Source organism: Arvicanthis niloticus, chromosome 9 (assembly GCF_011762505.2).
Source record: "Arvicanthis niloticus isolate mArvNil1 chromosome 9, mArvNil1.pat.X, whole genome shotgun sequence".
NCBI lineage: Eukaryota > Metazoa > Chordata > Mammalia > Rodentia > Muridae > Arvicanthis > Arvicanthis niloticus.
In genome coordinates this window covers 54,049,107-54,071,378 of record NC_047666.1, presented here as the reverse complement: position 1 = coordinate 54,071,378, position 22,272 = coordinate 54,049,107, and the positions used below count along the sequence as shown (strand labels likewise).

At 43.5% G+C, this 22,272-nt stretch overlaps 1 protein-coding gene across 12 annotated transcripts in view; it reads left to right on the top strand.

Annotated features, from left to right (window-relative positions):
• Tmcc1 (transmembrane and coiled-coil domain family 1) overlaps nt 1–17,651 on the top strand; it is a 176,091-nt gene extending 158,440 nt beyond the window's left edge. For all 12 annotated transcript variants that reach the window (XM_034511594.2, XM_076940326.1, XM_076940328.1 and 9 more), the window contains 2 exons: nt 11,262–11,397; nt 13,882–17,651. In XM_034511594.2, coding sequence (XP_034367485.1) covers nt 11,262–11,397; nt 13,882–14,196 — 451 coding nt within the window. In that variant the 3' untranslated portion in view covers nt 14,197–17,651. The remainder of the gene's footprint in view (nt 1–11,261; nt 11,398–13,881) is intronic.
• Nucleotides 17,652–22,272: the final 4,621 nt, after the last annotated feature.

The window sequence follows — 22,272 nt, the reverse complement described above, 5'->3', positions numbered from 1 at the left end:
CAAAGGGCGTGTCGGTATTCCGGCCTGAGGTATAAAGGTGAGTGCTATGGCTGAGCCACAACACAACTAGAAACAGGTTTTTCAAGTAAATAACACAGTCTCAGGGTTCACAGTGTGATCAGTATTTCAGTATAACAATGTCAGTGGTTGTTTAAGCATGGTTTTACTGTCATTGGAGATATTCAAATGTAGTTGATTTAGACCCCTTTCAACTGTTAATCAGCTGAAAATTGATCATCTCTAGAGTTCTGGGCTGTTCTTAAACAATAGCTTTGAAATAGAAGCCAAGATTATTGAAATCAGGTTAGCCTTTTGCTTTAAAACTCTGTGTGTGTGTGTGTGTGTGTGTGTGTGTGTGTGTGTGTGTGTGTGTGTGTGCGCGCGCGCGCGCGCGCGCGCGCCAGGTGGTGGTGGCACACGCCTTTAATCCCAGCGCTTGGGAGGCAGAGGCAGGTGGATTTCTGAGTTCGAGACCAGCCTGGTCTACCGAGTGAGTTCCAGGACAGCCAAGGCTATACAGAGAAACCCTGTCTCAAAAAAAAGTGTGTGTGTGTCGGGGGTGGGGGTGGGGGGTGGGGGTGGTCTAGCTCAGAGATATTCTTATAAAAGGGAAGGCCTGCTATACAAAGAGATTCCCAGGTGTGTTCTTCCTAGCTTAGTCATTAAAGAGTTATAGAGGAGGAGTATGGAGGGAGAAAAGAAGTTAATAATACCTATTAATTAAATCAGCAGACCTGGACAAGCTTGCCAGTTCTGATACTTCTAAATTATATGGCCTTGAGTAGATCATATAATTCATCTGAGCTTCAGTTTCTCTGCCTATGCTAGGTAATATTTATATTTATTTGAAGTGTTATAACCATTATTAAATGAGGTGGAAAAAAGAAGGGGGAGATCATGTACATAGAAACATCTTAGTAGGGTGCTTGATTTAAAGTAGGAACTCAGTGTTCGGGGTTTAGATAAATGGTAAAATTCATGCTTAGCATATTCAAGGTTCCAAAATCAGTTACCATCAATACCACACATGCACAAGCACACACATCACCAAGCTAGGAGTTCAATAAAGGACTGTGTTTTTTTCCAGGTGTCAGAATTGTTACACAGTTGGCATTGCCTGATCTCCAAATTGCCAGAATCCCCATGTAGATTTCATTTCCAGTGTTCTTTGGGCACCTCTTATTTTTGTATTAAGAAAATGAACTGTTTAAATTCTTAAGGGACTAATACTCAGCTCTGCTCTCCTTTTTGAGACAGGATCTCACTAGGTAGACCAGCCTGGCTAAAATTTTCAGTTTTCCTGCTTCAGTTGTGCAAGTGCTAGGGTTACAGAGTGAGTAGTTGACTGTTGCCTAGCCTCCTCATGTACTTCAGCACGGTCATAAGGCATATACCAAAGTATCCATTTCCCCAGCACAGGCTACAGTTGTTCACATTCCTACATGTCATATTCCCTACTCAGCTATGTCTCTCCATTCTGGTCAAGCCTTAGCAGAGTCTACCTGTGTGTCCCAAATGCATTTGGGAAATGGTTCAGGAGTCTGCTTCCAAAGTTGTCTGCCTGTATGTGTCAGAACTTGCTCCACAAGCCTTATCAGACATCTGCTCTACTGACCTGTTGTCTAACCAAAGAAGCCCCACAGGCTCACCAAGTGGCTCCAGATTTTTGAGCCCTACCCAAAAAAGAGTCATGCTTTAGATTTAAGTTCCCAGCCTGGGCATTTGCCTAGTTTCTTTTTCATCAGGAATTTAACCCAGAAGAATCCTTGATTTATCTTTTATCAAGGAAGATGCTATGTTGCTCAGTCCAGAGACCAAAACCACTTACTTCCAAGATCAGTATTTATTTATGAGTTATTTACCTCCACAGAAGTCTTTTTGAACCACCCCTCCTAGGGATTTTTAGGCATGACTAAGATCACAAAATAGAGTATTGAAGCCTGTGTAGTCTTGTAGCTTGGACTGCCTCTCCCAGAGTTTTACCAGCTGTCTGCTTATTGACATGATTTTGCTTTGAAGTAGGTCGATTTCTTGTTTACAGCAAAGCAGGTGACAGGGTCTCTCAGACTAAGTTGTAAGATTGGATTTAATTCCAAAACCTGGAATAAACAGACTCATCAGCTAGTACATGGTGAGTAATTAAAAAATAATTAATTAAAAAAAATTTCTGGGGCTGGGGATATAGCTTCCTAGATAGAATGCTTGCTTACCCATTGATGCCATGGGTTCCCAGCCCAGTACCACATAGACTGGGTGAGCTCTGATATACCAGCAAACCCAACACTGAGGAGGATATATCTGAAGTTCAGGATCATTCTCTACTACATAGGGGGCTGGGGGGGGGCTTGAGACAATGTTTCAAAACAAACAAAAATAAATTATAGTATCTCTCACCAGATAGTGTTGGTAAAAAATAAAATGCCTTTGTTTTTGTTTTAGAGACAGTCTCCCTATGCAATTCTGCTTGTCCTTAAATGATGTAACCCAAGCTAGCCTTAAACTTTCTATCCTCCTTTCCCAGCCTTCTGTGTGTTTGGATTTCAGGCATAACACCACACTTGATATAAAGGCAAGATGCTTTCTCTGCTGTTGATTTTGCCCGAGGAGTGGACACTGGAGCCAAGGAGATGCCATCAGGCCAAATAAGAAATCACAGGCTCCTTCCAGAGAATGCTCCAAATCTTGCAACTGCCTTTATAGGATAACATAGTTCATAATTTGGGAGATTTTGTGTTTAATGATTTGGTTTTTCATTTGTCTATGGAGACAAAATCTCAAGCAGCCCAGGCTGGTAACTGAGGATACCTTGAACCCTTCTGTTGAACCCTGCATGTTGTTTCCATGTCCCCTATCTATCACTGGATAAGTAGTCCCCTACACACACACACACACACACACACACACACACACACACCACACTTTTTTTTTTTAAGTGGAGTGGTATAGATGGGTCCCAAAGGTTTCATGCATTCTAGGTAAGGCCTGCTGTACCAGCTGTGCTACAGTGCCAGCCCCTTTGTGATGTTTTATTTTCATTTGTTTTGTTTTTGAAAAGTGTAACAATTTCACTGTATATCCCAGGCTGGCTTGAAACTTGCTGTGTATAACCAGAATGGCCTTGAACTCGGTCTTCTTGCCTCAGCATCCCAAGTGCTGGGACTACACTTGTGCACCTCTATATATGGCCTATGTATTTAGAATGTTAGGTAGAAAAAAAGAAGAAAAGATCATGAGTTCTTTCTTTCCCAAATGAACAGTTTGTAGTAGCCTCATTGGGGGATGAAGGCAAAAGTCATGGCTTAGGAATGAGGTACAGGTAGTGGAAAAGCACAGCCCCTTTACATATCTTTTTTATATCCTGATATTCTGTGAGCATCAAGTACAGTGGGAAACACTAAACTGAACAGCAAGTTCCAAGCACTTTAGGATACAGAATCTGGGAATGTCTAGGACACTGTCACATGGTGCTATAAGCCCATCCCCGTTCATGTCATATGTACAAAGAAGTTTTGTTTCTCTGATACATGTACCTGGAGTGGTGTTATAGGCCTTATGGGAATTCTTTGTTAAATAACTTTTTAAAGTTCTCACTAATGTGTTGGGAGCTGACTCTTAGCAGAAAGCCGATATCATCTTTACAGCCATCTTGAGCCATATACCCTGACAAGAGACTTGTTCTACAACAGCCCACAAAAGCTGAGCACACTCTGATAAATATCTTGTTTTTCTCACATATCTTGTTTTGCTGTTTAGTGCCCCCAGCTGCAAGGCGCATGGCAAAGTGCCTTCAGCTGTGTTCCCCTGCTTGTCCATGGCTGCAAGGCATGTGGTAAAGCCTATAAATACCCAGGATTTCCTTTCAATAAAGGAGACTTGATCAGACACTCTGTCTTGTCTCCATTCCTCGAGTTTCTTGCCCCTCCATCCCCTCTCTCTCTCTCTCTTGCTAGACCCTGTTGACTGACCCATGGACTGGAGCAGCAGCTCTGGCAAGGACACTAATGGAACAGAATGGTTCTTCCATTTGGGGATTTTTGCTAATACTTGGCTTTATCTTTCCAGTCTGAATCTGTCTATGCTCTTCCTCAGCCCTCTTCTGGTCAAGCTTTAAGCCATCTTGTCAACAGAGCTACTTCCAGCCCTCACTGTGACTGTGTGACTTGAACCACTGTCAAGCTGACTCAGATTTTTTACTTTTTAAAGAAGCTTGTAGATGTTGACTTCTTATCTAGTTTCAAAATGGCATGACAGTATAGAGTTTTAAAATGTAGGTTTTTAAAGTCAAACCTGGATTCACATCTTTCCTCCTTCACTTTGTGGCTTTAAGCAGGTAGCTCTGAGGTCTCTGAATTTTAACTGTTTCTTCCTAAGAGAAGATAATACCTCCCACCTTCCAGGAGGCCTGATGGGTTTGCACAGTAGGGTCTGAGGAAGCAGTAGCTGTCTGCTGTTTCCAGTCTGCTCTTCAAGCACATGAACCACATTTAATTCTCAATAAAACTTCCTAGTGACCTTTGGTGTTTTGTTTTGTTTTGTTTTGTTTTGTTTTGTTTTTCCAAGACAGGTCTCTCTTTGTAACTCTGGTTGTCCTGAAACCTACTATGCAGACCAAGCTGGCCTTGACCTCAGAGTGATCTACTACTTCTAACTCCCAAGTGCTGGGATTAAAGTCATGATTCACTACACCCAGTGCCCAGGAGAATATAAACAGCAGAAAGTATGTGTATAGGCTGAGGTTCAAGAAGTTGTAATGCAGGCCTATCCCCATGCACCCTACTAGACACCACCACTCTGTTCCCGTCCCAGCTCCAGTTACTGACCATAGCCCAAGAATTACTCTGGTTTTTGGTGTTGTGTTGGACCCAGAGCTCACTAAATACACATTACCACTGAGCTTTACCCCTGCAAGACCAGGAGTTAATACCATTTTAAGGGGCTGGAGAAATGGCTCAGCAGTTAAGAGCACTGACTGCTCTTCCAGAAATCCTGAGTTCAAATCCCAGCAACCACATGGTGTCTCACAACAATCTGTAATGGGATCTGATGCCCTCTTCTGGTGTGTCTGAAGATAGATACAGTGTACTCAAATAAGTAAATAAATCTTTTTTTTAAAAAAGAATACTATTTTAAGTTTCAACACCCTTTTGGTAAACAAAGACAATGAAGAAAGCTATACACTCAAAAAGGTAGACTATTTAATAGAGTGTTAACCTAATATGTGTAAGGCTCTAGGTGCTAGCACACACCCCATGCCACCCCCCCCCAAAAAAATAGTTTAAAAATATAGTACATTTGTAAAACCTTTTACAATATCTCATGAATTTAAGTTTTAGCAGATCACTTCCATAGCTGACCCCTGTTCCAGAATCCCTGAGGAGATGAGAAGAAAAGGCAGAGTTCCACAAGCATAGCAGGCGCTGTTCTATAACAGCATGAAGGTAGAAAGCACAGCAGAGGTTCTGTTGAGGGTAAAAGAGGCCTAAATTAGGTTTTAATAACATAATAAAAATGATCAGACTATGACTGCTTAAATTAATGTTAATTCTTAAGGAATAGAAGTAAATAGGATATAATTATTATATGATAATTAAAAGGGATAGCATTAGAGGATACAGTGATGTCTATGGCTAAGAATATTCACTGTGCAAGCTTGAGGAACTGAGTTTGGATCCTCAACACTCAAGTGAAAAAGACAGAGATGAGACCAGGTATGGGGGCACATGCCTTTAATCCCAGCACTCAGGTACTCTGTAAGTTCCAGACCAAAAAGGACTATATAGTAAGACCCTGTCTCAAGAAAAAAAATTAAAAATTAAAAGGCAACTTTAGCTGCATATGTGTCTATGACCTACTAGAAACAGAGACAAAAGAATCCCAGAGGCTCATTGGCTAGCTGTCTAGCTGATTAATGAGCTTCAAGTTCAGTGAGAAACTCCATCTTAAGGGAATAAAGCAGAGAGGAATAGAATGTAACACCCAATATCTTCCTCTGGCTTTCACACATGTGTGCTCATGGACTCCTTGCATACATACAGACAGATACACACTAACATACACACAAGCAAAGATGCAGAGACACAGGAAAACACAGATGCTGCAACATAAAATTACCTTAGAGAAAATTTTTGTATTCCTTAAAAGTGGATAGACTCAGCCACACATGGTGATAGATACCACTAATCCTAGAATTCGTAGGCAAGAGAATCACAAATTCAAGCCCATCCTGGGCTAGAAAGACAAAACTTTGTATGCCATAGGTGTGATTGGAAATAAGAATAAGGTTGTAGCTGTAGCTCAGTAATAGAGGCCTTGCCTGGCATGCAGAGTGGTAGCCTCCTTCCCCTGTATGACCAAAAGAAGAAAGAAGAGAAGGTAGAAGGATGGAGAAAGGAAGGAAGGAAAGAAGGAAAGGCAAGAAAAGGAAAAAGAAAAAGCAAGCAGGCAGGCACAAAAGGAAAGGAGGAGTTCTAAATATTTAAGATACTGTGGCACATTTGTTGGTTGGTTTTTAGACTAGCCTCAAACTTATAATTTGTCTACCTCAGCAGCAGCTTTAGCACCTGCTATTCTAGAGAATGCACCATATTCTGCTTCCAGCTTTACTTTCATTTTTTAGTAGAAGTCCCCTGAGTTTCACATGTGGTTATGTATTCCCTGTAGGCATGAACCCTGTCCAATTACCCCATGTCTCAATATTTTTAATATGTAGTTTTCAACGAACATTCTCCTTAAAGACTTTTGGTCCCTAGGACTCCACACTGCCTGACTAATCATCCTCTTCACCACAACCAAACAACTCATTTCCTTACACATTGTCTTCTATGCCCCTTCACCAGCTATCCAGAATCCAGTTGTCCAGTTATTCTGTACATTTTATTCTACCTAGAATCTCTGGTGATCACCCTTAAACCTTTATGTAAAATAAATATGTGTGTGCATACTTATATTTGTGTGCACTAGAGAAAATAAGATGGATAAAACTAGCCTTTCTCCCAGGAACATTCTCTTTTTTTTTGTTTGTTTGTTTGTTTATTTGTTTGTTTGTTTTAGAGACAGGGTTTCTCTGTGTAGTCCTGGCTGTCCTGGACTCACTCTGTAGACCAGGCTGGCCTCAAACTTAGAAATCCACCTGCCTCTGCCTCCCAAGTGTTGGGATTAAAGGCGTGCGCCACCACTGCTGGGCCCAGGAACATTCTCTATTCTCATTTTGTAGCTTCTCAGGCAGACTCCAGCCCTTACATATGCCAAATATGATAGTTTGAATAGGAATGCCCAGATAAACTGGATAGACTCTTGTGTTTGAATACTTGAATGGTAAGGAGTGGTGCTATTTAAAGGTGTGGCCTTGTTGGAGAAAGAGTGTCACTATGGGAATGGGCAACGAGACTTTCCTTCGAATCACATAGGAGCCAGTATCCTCCTGTCTGCCTTCAGATGAAGATGTAGAACTCTCAGCTCCTCCTGCACCATGCCTGCCTGGATGCTGCCGTGCCCCTGCCTTGATGATAACAGACTGAACCTTTAAACCTGTAAGCCAGCCTCAATTAAATGTTGTCTTTATAAGGGCTGTCTTGGTCATGGTGTCTCTTTACAGCAATGGAAACCCAAACTAAGACACTTAGGGTTTTATTGCTGTGAAGAGACATCATGACCAAAGCGACTCTTATAAAGGAAAACATTTAATTAGGGCTGGCTTATAGGCTTGCAGGTTAAGTCCATCATTGTCATCGTGGGAAGCATGGTGGCATGCAGGCAGACATCATACTAAAGGAGGAGCTGAGAGTTCTACATTCGAATCTGCAGACAATAGAAGTGAATGCCACATCTGGCCTAGCTTGAGCATATATGAGATCTGAAAGCCCACCCCCACAGTGACACACCTCCTTCAACAAAGCCACACATACTCCAACAGGGCCAGGATTCCAAATAGTGCCACTCCCTGGCCCAAGTATATTCAAACTACCACATTCCATTCCCTGGCTCCCATAGGCTGGTTTTAAACACATGAGTCTCGGGGGGTTATACCTACCTGTAGCATAATAGAAAATATATTTAGTCCAACTTCCAAAGTCCCCATAGTCTATAGCAGTCTCATCAATGTTAAAAGTCCAAAGTTCAAAGTTTCTTCTGAGATTTGTGCAATCTCTAACCTATAATCGCCAAAGCAAGATAGAAAACCAGCTGGGCAAACTCCAAACTCTGCATCTCCATGTCTTATATCTTCAAATCTCCAACTCCCTTTTCATCTTTGTTGACTGCAACAAACTTCTTTCTCCTAGGCTAGTTCCACTCCCTGTTAGCAGCTTTCCTCAGCAGATATCCCATGGTTCTAGCATCTCAAACATCTTGGGGTCTCCAAGACAGCTTCAGTGTTACAGCTTCTTGTTGGAATGTCTGGGATCCACACATGATCTGGACTCCTCCAAAGGTCCTCTAAAGGGCTGGTGTCACTTCTCCAGTTCTGCTCTCTGTAGCACTGTGGGCTCTGGTTGACTCCACCACACTGCTGCTGCTGTTCTTGGTGATCATCCTATAGTACTGGCATCTCCAGTACACTGGGGTCTTCCACTGCAACTAGGTTTCAACTAGTAGCCTCTCATAGGCTGTCTTCATGATGCCAAACCAAACTTTTTCTTATGACCCCTTCAGTCCTGGGCTGTCAACTGCAACTGATGCTGCACCTTCACCAATGGCCTTCCCTTGCCTCTCACAGTGCCAAGCCTCAGCTGCTCTCCATGACCTCTTCATACCTTCAAAACCAGTACCACCTGGGTGATTCTTACACATTACCAAGTCCAGCTGCAGCACAAGATACAACCTTGGCTATCTCTAGAACACAGCTTCTTTGTGCTCTCAGAAAACACTTCCCAGAAGATTTCACCTCAGTGATGCTGATCTCTTCTTAGTCACTGCTAATTTCTTAGCTCCAGCTAACCAGCATCAGTTGTCCCAGTAGTTCCTTTTATTTTTGACTCTAAAGCCAGAGCCACATGCTGGAGCTGGAACATAGCCCTCTTGTTCTATTACATTATCACTAGCTTTCTGTTTTCTAAGGCCTTCACTGCCTGATTTTGGCTGTCCTGGAACTTGCTTTGTAGATTGACCTTGAACTCAGAGATCTGCATAGCTCTGTCTCCTGAATTCTGGGATTAAAAGTGTATACCACCATGCCTGGGCCTAAACTTTTCATTGTCACTGTTTCTTAAGATCTGGATCAAAAGGCTTTGTCTTCCATCCTCAAGATCTGGATCACACGTGTGCCCCTCCATTTCTGGATTGTAGTTCATTCCAGATTAAAAGTCCAAACTATTCCTTGTTCAACTGCAAACACAAACAAATAAGCTTAGCTTGGTGATCACAGCTCGCTTATTCTCTTTATCTCCTTGAACACAGGATTCAGCCCCATTTTTCTTCCTGGTGCACCTTTATTATTACTTGAATCATACATTTTGTATTTTTTTTTCTTTTTAAGCTTACTATGCTTAATCAAAGTGCTCTTCATGAGACTAAACCAGAAAACAAAGTCTCTGTTGGACTTTTTTTGAGACTCCCTTTGTCAATGCAATTAATATAAATCTCTTTACCTTAGACTCAGGTAGACTCATCAGATAAGGGCAAAAAGCAATCACATTCTTCACCAAAATATCACAAAAATAATCTCTAGGCCACACACTGAAACCTCTTGGCCCAGGTCTGGACAGTTCAAATCACTCTCAGCACCAAAGTCTTCCATATTCCTACTAGAATTACTTATTAAGCCCCACTTAAAGCATTCCACTGCTTTCCAAATCCGGAATCCCAGAATCCACATTCTTCCAAACAAAAGCATGGTCAGGCCTATCACAGCAATACTCCAGTCCCTGGTACCAACTTCTGTCTTCGGGTTTCTGTTGCTGTGAAGAGACACCATGACTAAGACAGCCCTTATAAAGACAACATTTAATTGGGGCTGACTTACAGGTTCAGATGTTCAGTACATTATCATCAAGGTGGGGGCATGGCAGCATCCAGACAGACATGGTGCAAGAGGAGCTGAGAGTTCTACATCTTCATCTGAAGGCAGACAGGAGAATACTGGCTCCTATGTGGTTAGGAGGAAGGTCTCATTGCCCACCCCCACAGTGGCACACTTCCTCCAATAAGGCCACACCTTTAAATAGTACCACTCCCTGGGCCAAGTATATTCAAACCACCACACTAAGATACCAACCTCATTCCTGTCTTAACAAGTTTTACTTCTTTTCCTTCTGAGTAAGGTCCTTTCTTGCACATCTTCAACCTCCTCACCTTCCAAGCTTCTGTTTCTATCATTCAGGCTTTATCTCTCATTCTTGAACACAGTTAAGAAGTCTTTCCTGCCGGGCAGTGGTGGTGCACGCCTTTAATCCCAGCACTTGGGAGGCAGAGGCAGGCGGATTTCTGAGTTCGAGGCCAGCCTGGTCTACAGAGTGAGTTCCAGGACAGCCAGGGCTACACAGAGAAACCCTGTCTCGAAAAACCAAAACAAAACAAAAAAAGAAGTCTTTCCTGACCCTCCACTAGACATTACCATATCTCCCTGCCAATCTTGGCTACATGAAATCCTATTGATATTTTTCTGTTTCCCCTTTCCCTGTAGAATGAACGAAAGGCAGATGCTTTCTCTTGCTTACCACAGTGTCCCAGTTCTTTGAGTATGCCTAGTATGCAGCAGATTCTCAATAAATGTATTGACAAATGTCCCAAGCACTGCTTGGCCATGAGGATGATGGACCCCATTGGCTCTGGCTTTCTGGGGCTCCAAATCACAATCATCTGGGTGAGTAAGTTATCTAGTGTTGAAATACGACGTTACTGCTAATAGTGAGAAGGTCCATTTCTATTTGTTCACTGGTTCTCTTTCAATGAGATTTCCTTAATGAGTTTCTGCTTCTGCCACACTCAGAGCAGAATAAGAACTGCTTCAGCATCACAGATATAGAGCTAACCAGAGCTATGGAGAAAACTGGAAAGTCATGATGCTATAGGATATCTTTGTGACAGCTGCCTTTCTGGAGACTGAAAGCTACAACTGCTGGCACACAGTAGCCTGGGCTTGCTCAAGCTCTGAGCTGTTTTCTTTTGTAGAAGGAATTTGGGGATTATATCAGGGAGGATGCAGAATGTTTAAAACTCCAACCTACCTACCTTTCTTTCTGTCTCTCTCTCTCTCTCTGTCTCTCTCTCTCTCTCTCTCTCTCTCTTTCTTTCTTTCTTTCTTTCTTTCTTTCTTTCTTTCTTAGATGTGAACGACTAGAAGAGCAACTGAATGACCTAACAGAGCTCCACCAGAATGAGATCCTGAACTTAAAGCAGGAGTTGGCCAGCATGGAAGAGAAAATTGCCTATCAGTCATATGAACGGGCCCGGGATATCCAGGTTAGTGTGAACAATAATAAGTAAGAAACAAGAAAGGAAGAAAACAGGCAAAGACAGGAGTCTGAAGAGTCAAGAAAAGCTCCTATCAGTTACGGCACACCTGCCTTGACCCAGTCAAGTCCATGCCATTTGGGGAAGTATAACTCTAGATACTGGTAAATGTCTTAGGGACAGAGCAGTCTCTGAGAAAAACTACAATATCTCATCATTGGGCTGCCCTGGAGCTGTTCATATGGTGCCTCTGGCCATCTTGCCTATCTTCTGCTTCTATGTAAAGAGCTTTTGTCCCTACTCTCAATAGGTAGCACATTACATGGCTTGTGAGAATTCTCCATTGTTTGTAGGTTTGTGAGAAACCCTAGCAGTGAAGTTGAAGGTAAACACTCAGTTGATTTCACTTCTCCATGGGGAGAAGTGAAACATTGGGGTTTCTCTGTTTTCTATTGAGATGTTTTCTATGGTCATGGTGGGTTTTATGAGGCACCTTGAAAGAAACTTAGTGTGGAAAAGAGGAACTTGTAGAACACCCACCAATAGGAATCAAGGTACTGTCCTGACTGCCCAGCTGGCATCTTTTTTATGTTCTTGAATGCTATTTACATTTTTTTTCATCCCAAGTTAATTCTAGAGTGAGTAGCATCCATTTTTCCATTCTTGAGCTAGCTTCAGCCTGAAGCTACCTGGACCTTCCTTACCTTGCATCCTAGGAAACCAGAAGCCTTTGAAGTCAAGGCTAGAAAAATTCCATGGTTCCAACCACTAGTTGTCTGGGAGGATGTCTGTCCTTTCTTGCTAGAAGAGAAGGTTTGGTTCCCTGAGTGGTAGGATGCAATTTACATTAGGCCTTGGGGAGAACAGGTCACTTTAATGCCCTCTGTAGAGTGTGATCATAGTATCTCTCCATCTCAGAGATTGACCTGAAAAGGAAGTGTACCCTCCTTCCAGCAGGGTCACAGTTTCCTTTCTCCAATTATGGATTGTTTTTTACCTAAAAACAAAAGGTAATGTGTTAGTGAAGCACACTATATCATTGTTAGAGTGGGAAAAAGTCAGAAAAAAAATCCTTCAGAGGGACTTAACTGGTAAAGTGTGACATACCCATACCACGAAGTGTTGTATAGTAGCTACAAAGAATAAGCTAGAGCTGGGGAGATGGCTCAGTTGGCAAAGTATTTGATTCATAAGTTCGAATTCCCAGAACTGTCCTAAAAAGTCAGACATGGGGAGCCAGCTAGAAGACACAGGATATAAAGTGTGCTTACCATGTAAGCCCAACAACTGAGTTCAACCCCCAAAATCTGGTAAAAGTAGAAGGCAAGAACTAATCCTCAGATTTGTCTTCTAAACTCTACACTTGTGCCATGGCACACCCACGAATATACAAACACACGCATGCTAAAAATGTTGTTGTTGTTGTTGTTGTTATCATCATCATCATCATCATCATCATCATTATTTAAAGCCAGTCATAGTGTCATGCACTTGAAATCCCAGCAATGGCAAGATGAGACAGGCAAATCCTTGTAGCTTACCAGTTAGCTTGTCTATTCTGTGTGACAAAGTTGTAGCTATTGAGAGAGGCCCTGTCAGAAACATGGTGGAAGGTACCCAGGGACCAACACCCACAATTGTTTTATGACCTTCACATGAAAATGCACCTGTGTCCATGTGTATATCTATACATACAAGAATACAGTGGATCCATGTATTTTGAACATGGTGTGATCAAGACCCACTATTGAGCAGAAAAAAGAAAAAGGGAATAACAATAAGTTATGGATGAATTTGAGTAGAATACTATGCATGTTATGATAGGAAATGCCTGTAATAGCCCCATGCTAGGCAAATCCACATGTACAGTTAAATTTAGGTAACAGGTTAACACAGCAGTGTGACAGTGCTCCCACAGCAGCAGTGTGACAGTGCTACCACAGCAGTGGGGACTAGAACTGAGAATACTGAGAGTCTGTGTTTCAAGTCAGACACATGGGTGTGTCTTGTGTACCTTGTGTACCTTAGACTCATCATTTCTAAAGGAATAAAACTCAATTATATAATTGAAGTCTTCTCATTAAAATGTTCTTGGCCACTCAGGAATGATGGCACATGCCTATGATCTCAGCATTAAGGAGATGGAGGCAAAAGAATCAGAAGTTGAAGGTCATCTCAGCTGTATAGCGAGTATGAGGCCAGTCTGAGATACAGGAGACTCATATCTTAAATAAATTAAACAAATAAATAAATTGAGTAAGTAAATAAATTCTAGGCAAAATAAATCCCAAGTATGTTCCCTGCTCCCCACAGTTGCTCTCCTTGGAGTACCTTAGATGGACTAGGAATAATGCCACCTACAGGTGCTTTTCATACCCAGGGCTTGTAGCTATCGGAAATCCTCATCATGGCTCAGGGTGCACCTGGCTCCCAGGGCATGTCCAGCTGTACTTCTGAGAGTGGAAGCCTAATCATCCCCTGTTTGGCCCACAGGAAGCTCTGGAGGCCTGTCAAACCCGCATTTCCAAGATGGAACTGCAGCAGCAACAGCAGCAGGTGGTGCAACTGGAAGGGCTGGAGAATGCCACTGCCCGAAACCTTCTGGGCAAACTCATCAACATCCTCCTTGCTGTCATGGCAGTCCTCTTGGTGTTTGTGTCCACAGTAGCCAACTGTGTGGTCCCCCTCATGAAGACACGCAACAGGACGTTCAGCACTTTATTCCTCGTGGCTTTCATTGCCTTTCTCTGGAAGCACTGGGATGCCCTCTTCAGCTACGTGGACCGGCTCTTCTCACCCCCCAGATGATGCTGGCACAGAAAAGCAGTGCTCCTCACCGTCTGGCGAGTGCATGCCAAGAGAGCTAGACAGCGGCATTACCCACTCTGAAGTTTTCTACAAGAGAGTTGAGTGAATCTGTTTACATTTAGAATAATGTTTTTTTCTTCAAGAGACGCAATTGCAATAGTATTTTTTAGATTTTATCCAAGAAGTTTTTTGGGAAAAAATCTTGGATCATTTTTATGTAGCATGATTTTCCTTGGGATGCAAATATGAAACAGTCCTTTAACATAAACAATCTGCAACACACTGAAGGGCATTCTGCATTGAAGCTTGGAGAACTGCACTAAACCCACTAAACAGATGCAAAAACCTGACCAGGCCCAACACCCACCCTGCCTGGGCTCCTCTCCTCATCCAGACTAACTCTACTGTGAAGTCCCACCACATTCCAAGTTGGAATTTTAGATTCAGGGTGGATTTTCTCTGCCGTGGAAGAACACAGGCATCTCCCTAGCTTTCTCACGCTAACCCTGAAGTATGATCACTTCTGAACCCCCTCCTTTCGTAACTGCCGGGATTGGAAGCAAGAGCGTCAAGCCCATCGGATGACTGCACAGTCCTGCCAGTGTTGTGAAGTAGCCCGTAATCCTAACTTTTAAGCAAAATCCCTTGGCCGCACTTTTAAGGTTTGGTTGTTTTTTATATATGTGTGTGTATAGTTACCAACTTAAAATAAAAAATCCGAACAACATACTTGAAGAATGTAATACTCAAACTCTCAGTGCTTCCTTATAATTTCTAATAGAATTTTTTATTATTGTTATTATTATTATTGGGGTTTTTTTGGTTGGTTGGTTGGTTGGTTGGTTGGTCGGGTTTTCTTTTGGGGAGGGTGGAGGGCCTGGGTTGGGAGGGTCTTTTATTTTCTCCTCTGAAATAAAGCAGTGATGTTTTCAAACGAAGCCGTGTGAATATTTCAGTGTGCTGCTCCCTGGTGTCGTGAGACAGTTGAGTTGGAGACTGCTGCCAGTGCTGCCCTCTGCCACCCTGGGGCTGCCCCGGCTCTCTGGTCTTCATCACCCACACAGCACCGTCTCCCCGGCTTGGCTTGGTTAGAATGGTGAGGGGTTTACAGGGTAAGGGGACAAGACTATACAGACTAGCGTGGTAGGACTGGATTTTTTTCCCCCCAAGTAAATGTTCACCCTGTGACCTTGGGCTGGGATTCTCTTTAGGAAAAAAGGCTACTATGTTTGTTATGAGAGTCGTAAATAACTCCCTGTGTTTGCTTAATTTATTGTTTAACACCCCCTAACTGCCGAAACCAAAGTGATACGGAGTCTTCTTGTCTGCATTTTGGCCTCAGCATCATTAACTTCAAAGCTTTATTCTGTCTGCCTGAGAGGATCCACTGAAGATGATTCTCCCAAAAAGCAGAAAAGGAAATGTCAGGTTACAAGGACCCAAGTTGTAGGTGCACACTTTTGCAAGCTTCCGACTAACCCAGACTGACTTACAGCAATCTAACTGCTCAGTGGCTGTTTAGAGACACTCTAGAAGATAAGCCGAGCTTGGACCTCATCCTATAGCCAGTTCCATCACTCAGGTGGAGCCTGAATCAAACCTTCAGAGCAAACTTCAGAGCCTGATTAATCTCATATCATTGGAGGTCACAAACGCCATTTCCAGTGGCCTCTTTCTGTGTGCCCACATGATGCAATGGGGTCATGTACTATGCCCTAGACAAAGAAGTATGTTTTGCCTATCTCCCCATACCAGGACCTTCTTTCAGAACTAGGGTAGTATTGCCCTGTCTGTTGGAAAGAATGGTTTACATAGCAGCTCCAGCCTCCTTTTGCTTTGGCCAGCTGGCCTTCTCACGTTGATATTTTAACTCAGGTACCCAGTCTTCACTCCATCCCCGGATGCTTGTTCACCTCATAATGAGCACCTAGAGCAAGGACCAAAAGAAAAAAACTAATTAAAACCAATGCATATCCATGCCAAAACAAATGGTCCCCAAGCCTGTTTAAAAGGTTAACTTTGCCTGAAGATACTAAAGCAGCTTCAGGCAAGAGTGCCACAGAACACTATGACCTTGCTGGGCTAGCATTTGCTGCTATAATTTAGTTGCTCTGTTATAGAAGAGAACCCCATGGGGCTGTGGGAGAGACAATCCAGTGGCAGCCCACTGGCTTCTCTAACCATTCCACAAGAACCCTCCCCTCGCCCCCCAAAATGCCACTGTGATCCATAAGCTGAAGTTGTTTCTAATGCCTAAAGGCAGTTTCTGTTGAAAGAAGAGTCTGGAGCTTCAAAGAGACAGGCAGACCTGCACTGATTCTCCTCCTTCCTCTAGCACTGTCTTGGGAAGGTCCTTCAGTTCAGGACAGGCCCTGTCACGGCCTCTTGCTATCTTACTCCTGCTTGCTCACCAGGCCCACAGTTGTCTGCACTCAGTGCTGTTTGTAACACATCCGTTATCCTGCCTACCTGTACTTTTTGCTGCCCATCCCTGTTGCCTTTGAGTTTCTGGCTGTCCTCAGAATCTCTTTTCTATTCATGGCCCTTCTATAGCCTTGATCTGAGAGAAGCTTGCCCATAATTTAATGCTTCTTTTCCTTAAAAATAAAAAATTTAAATCCCACTAAAGTGAAGCATTTCTTGATTCCCTTGTCCATGTTGGTGCCTAGCCCAGGTGAGTGAGGCTGCCTGCGTTGGCCTGGGTGACTTGTGGTTGTAGAATTGGCCGTCACTCTGCACTGTTGATGGCTGCCTGCTCCAGTTTCAGGTCCTTTGTATAATCAGTATGTCCCAGCATTGAAGGCTTTCTACTCCTTAAGAGGTACAGTTGGGTCCATCGCTGACAGTGTTTCTTTAGCCCCATCCCAATTGGCATAAAACATTTGTCACCAGAACAGTAGGGTAAAGCCTTCCTCACCAGCCGTGTCTTGACTGTGAGCATGCTTTAGTGTGGTCTTCACTGTGTTTGGTTTTGTTTCTGATTTTGTGTTCTAAGGTACTCAGATCCTGGATTCTGAGTAAGTTCCAGTGTTCTAGCCTTGAAGCCTTGGACAATACACATTTCAAACAAAACCAAATGCTGTCGTAGACAAGCCAGCACAGGAAAATGATGGTTCCCACAGCACCCCCAATCAAACTGGGACTTTGAATGTGGCTCCACAAGTTAAACATTTCTGTGTGTTGTGTATGCTAGGCGATACCCTCAGAAGGGACTGACTACTAGACTGTAAGTGTGTTTTATACAAGTGTGTAAGACTAAGACTCACGTGCACGAATCGAAGAGTAAAGAGACAATACTTGTGAACGTGTGAACGTTAACACTGTAGTTGCTAGATCTTAAGCTGCTAACTGTGGAGAGAGAATCCAGTTATGTTCTGTCTGGCTGCTGTGGCTTCTCAGTGGCACCTTTGCTGTACATAAAATGGAAATAAAGATCTCAGCTAGAAACCTGCCAATTGACTCGGTTTGGTTTTTTTTTTTTTTTTAATTTTATTTGTGCATACCCCATTTCCAATGCAGATGCATCTATCAGGAAATTTTGGTTGTGGGTTGGAGTGGGAGAGAGGGAGAGATTGTCACACAAGTGTTTTGAAACTATAACCAACAACCAGAAAGTTGTCACAACCCCCTGGGCCTTAACAGCAGGATTCCGGGTTGGCACTTCCCATGATTCCTTTTGTCTGCTAGTTGAGGTTATGCTTTAAGGGCTGGAAAAACAGCTCAGTTGGTAAATTGCTCACTGCACAAGCACAAGGACCTGTGTTTAGACCCCCAGCCTCCTTGAAGTCAGATGTGCTCATGTACATCTGTAATTTCAGTGCTGGAAAGAGGGAGAGAGACATTCCTGATGGGGATAGAATCCAAGGCCTTGCTCATGCTGGGCAAGCCCTCAACCACTGAGTCCCATCCCAGCTCCAGAATATTTTGTTGATGTTGTGGTTTGCTGACATTGTGTGTTTGTATACTTGTTATGGTACACATGTAGAGATCAGAAGACAACTCACAGAAGTTGGTGCTCTCCTGCCACATTTTTGTAGTTGCCGAATTCAGATAAGGTTCAGTGGCTGTTGCTGTACCCATTGAACTATTTCAATGGCTCCAGAGATAGTAATTTTTATTAGGACTTTTGCCATAGCTCAGAGGCTCCAGAGATGTAAAAGTTCTGAACACAGGACAGCCAACAGGTGGATGACTTCATCCTCATTTTGACAGCTTTAAAGATGCTGTGGGGGTACTCTTAGCTTACTAGGGGCTAACCTATTATGTGTAGAATTGTAGAATGCACCCTGAGAGCCTGTGCACATCACACTCTAGGGTTGCATAATACAGAGGGGCTGACAAAATTTCAAAGTCTGATTAATTACCATCCATTAAAATCTTTAGAAGGCCAGATGTAGTAGCATACTCCTTTAACTCCCCAGCACTAGGGGTTGGGAGGCAGAAGCAGATGGAGCTCAGAGAGTTTGAGACCAACCTGATCTACATAATAAGACCCTATCTCAAAAATAAATGACTTAGACAAGCAGGCCAACATGGGATACATGAGTCCTTGTCTCTGAACAACAACAAAAATAGAACAAAACATATCTGAGAAGCTATGATACAGAAGACAGATTAAGGGGGTGCCAGTTAGAGGCCTGCCTCACCTGAAGGATTCAAATGTGTTGTCTTTAAACCATGGGTCAAACTAAATAGGTAGCTGGCACTCTTGTAAGGCTTCATTGCTTAGTCAAGAGCAGCTGGCATGAAGGAAGTGTCAGTCCCCTTGCAGGTTCCTCACTTATGTCCCAGGTGGGGATGGTTACATGGCTAACCACATCTATAATCCCAGCATTCAAAAGAATGGGTTCAAAAGCAGCCTGAGCTACATAATGATAATCCATTGGGGATGGAGAAACAAAACAAAACAAAGGGTTTATCTTAGTGCTGGAACACTTGCCTAGCAAGACCCTGGGTTCCATAGCCAATACTTAAAAATATATAGAGAGAGAATGGTAAAAGTGGTAGGGGATGAGCATGTATGGTATTTATGACTGGAGGAGAGATTTGACTCAAGAGCTGAGAGCTGCTCAGTCATAAAAAGAACCTGAATTCCTGAAACACACGTTTTAAAATTGCCAAGTGCACACATTTGTAATCCAGCACTGTGGAGTGGAAACAGGATTCCTGGGGATTGCTGGTCAGACAGTCTGGCATAGTTGGCAAGCTCCAGGCCAGTGAGAGGCCATCAAAGTAAGGTTGAATGGCACCTGAGGAACAACACATAGGGCGGATGGTCATCTGACCTACACACACACACACACACACACACACACACACACACACACACACACGGGGGGGGAGGGAGAGAGAGAGAGAGAGAGAGAGAGAGAGAGAGAGAGAGAGAGAGAGAGAGAGAGATTCTCATACACACATTTTTTTAAACAAAGAAGAAATGCCCGTGACAGACAGTGAGAAAAGACTACAGTGTCCTATGCTGGGTTGTGTTGGACCATGTCTGAGGTTATCTGGGGCAGGATCTGAATGGGTTTAGACCCTTTGAGCTTTTCCAGCCTGGGAGTGTGGGTCTGGTAAGCGAGACAGGTGTGATATCAGCAGTTGGTGTCCTTTGACCCCCACAGCTACAGAGCGATCTGTTGCAAGACTGACCTGCAACAGGGTGCTGACCTCAGGACAGGAGCTGAGTCGTAATGAGTGGAAGCTATGTGTGGGAGGGAGAAGGAAGAAGCTTCTCACCAGGGCAGAGGGAGCAGCTCAGTGGAAGCTGCAGAGTGAGGGGGCTGAGAGATGATGGGATGCTTTGTGGTTCATGGTTTAGTTTTTGATCCCTTTTAGGAGTGGATGTAAGAGGCTGAAGATCAAGGTCCCACACATGCTAGGCCAGCACTTGAGCACCGAGCTACACAGCAGCCTGAGGAGCTGGGGTTTAGATGGGCCAAAATGGCTTAGGAGGAGGTATAAATTAGAGGAACCGGGTCAGCAAACCACAGGCTGAGGGGGCCCAGATGAAGAGCTTGAGCAAGTGCCTGTCAAGTGAAAAACTGTAGCTAGCGGGAACCAAGCTGCAAGGAATGTAAGTGCTGACTGGGAGTGGTAGCTCAATGGTTGACACTGACCAGGATGCACAAGGCCTTTGGTCCCATCCCTAGTACTAAAATTTTTAAATTCAAAACTAGACACTGAATGCCATGCTCAAGTTTTATTTACCTGGCCACAAGAGACACCATTGAAAGTGTTAAGAGCTGACCAGCCATAGGTTTAAAGGCATTGACAGCCTTTCAAAGGGAACCAGTAACCAATGTTTCCTGTCATTCAAATCTGCAGTATGGTTGCAAAATGCTGCATGCAGGCTTTGGCCCTGCCCCCTGTAACTACCATAAGGAAGTGAGGCAAAAATCTGCCACTTCCTCCTCCCTGCCTTCCAAACAAGGAAGTTAACAGTCATTATGAGAAAATAATTCACATTTAAAAGATAATGAGCTCTTAGCTATCTCTGACTGGCTTTTAACTCACCCTGTAGGTGAGGATGACTTTGTATTCCTGAGCTTCCAGCCTCCCCTCTCCCTGTGCTGGGATCACAAGATGAACATTACTACATCATATGGCTTTAGAATTCAATTCATGGGCTGGAGAGATGGGTCAGCAGTTAAGAGCATTGACTGCTCTTCCAGAGGTCCTGAGTTCAATTCCCAGCAACCACATGGTGGCTCACAGACATCTGTAATGGGATCTGATTCCCTCTTATGGTGTGTCTGAAGACAGCTACAGTGTACTCATATACATTAAATAAATAAATCTTTAAAAAAAAAAAAAAGAATTCAATTCATTTTTTTTCAAGACAGGCATAGAGGCAGCCTTCTGGAAGCTGAGACAGACAGATCTCTCCTAAGAGTTTGAGTCTAGCCGGGCAGTGGTGGCGCACGCCTTTAATCCCAGCACTTGGGAGGCAAAGGCAGGTGGATTTCTGAGTTCGAGGCCAGCCTGGTCTACAGAGTGAGTTCCAGGACAGCCAGGGCTATTTCTGAGTTCGAGGCCAGCCTGGTCTACAAAGTGAGTTCCAGGACAGCCAGGGCTATACAGAGAAACCCTGTCTCGAAAAACCAAAAAAAAAAAAAAAAAAAAAAAAAGTTTGAGTCTAGCCTACTCTCCATAGCAAATTCCACAGCCAGAACTGCACAGTAGGATGGCTCAAAAATGTAAATAAAAGATTTTAAATTTAATTTTATTTTCAATTGTGTTTATGCACATAGCACGGATTATGGTTGTGTGCTCGTGTGTGTGTGTGTGTGTGTGTGTGTGTGTGTGTGTGTGTGTGTGTGTGTGTGGTGGCCATGGAGGCCGGAAGAGGTTTTACAATCCCCTGAAGCTAGAGTCATGGGTGCTGGGAACTGAACTCAGGTTCTCTGAAACAGCAGTGCATGCTCTTAAGCAACAAACCATCTCTCCAGACCTTATTTTTATTTTTAATTATAAATATATGGAGGTGAGGTGGGTATGTGCATGAATACAGGCGCCTACATGGAGGCCAGAGCATTCCTTTCCCGAAGCTGGCTCTGAGCCACCCAAGTGCTGAGAACCAAGCTCAGGTCCCCTGTAACTGCTGAGCCGAGTGTCTCTCCAGCCCCTCAATTTTTTAAAAATCTGATTTGTTTATCTATCTACCTACCTAACTATTTATTTAGAGTCAGGATTTCTTTGTGCAGCCCTGGCGGTCCTGGAATTTGCTTTGTAGACCAGGCTAGCCTCTCTGGCCTCAAATTCAGAGATCTGCATGCATCTGCATCTCAAGTGCTTGGATTAAAGGCATACACCACCAAGCCCATCTCAAGCTCCTCTGTTCTGAAAAAAGAAAGAGAAAAGAAAGAGACAGAGGGGGAGAGAAATGGGAGGAAAGGATGGAAGGAGGGGGAGAAGGAGAGTGAGAGACAGAGAGAGACAGAAGAAAGAAGAGTCACCCAGGGAGAGTAGCATATGCCTGTAACCCCATCACTAAGGGGCCAACTCTGGAGGATAGAAGGTTTGAAGACAGCTTGGGTTGGGTAGTAAGACCCTGTGTGAAAACACAAAAATCCCAGT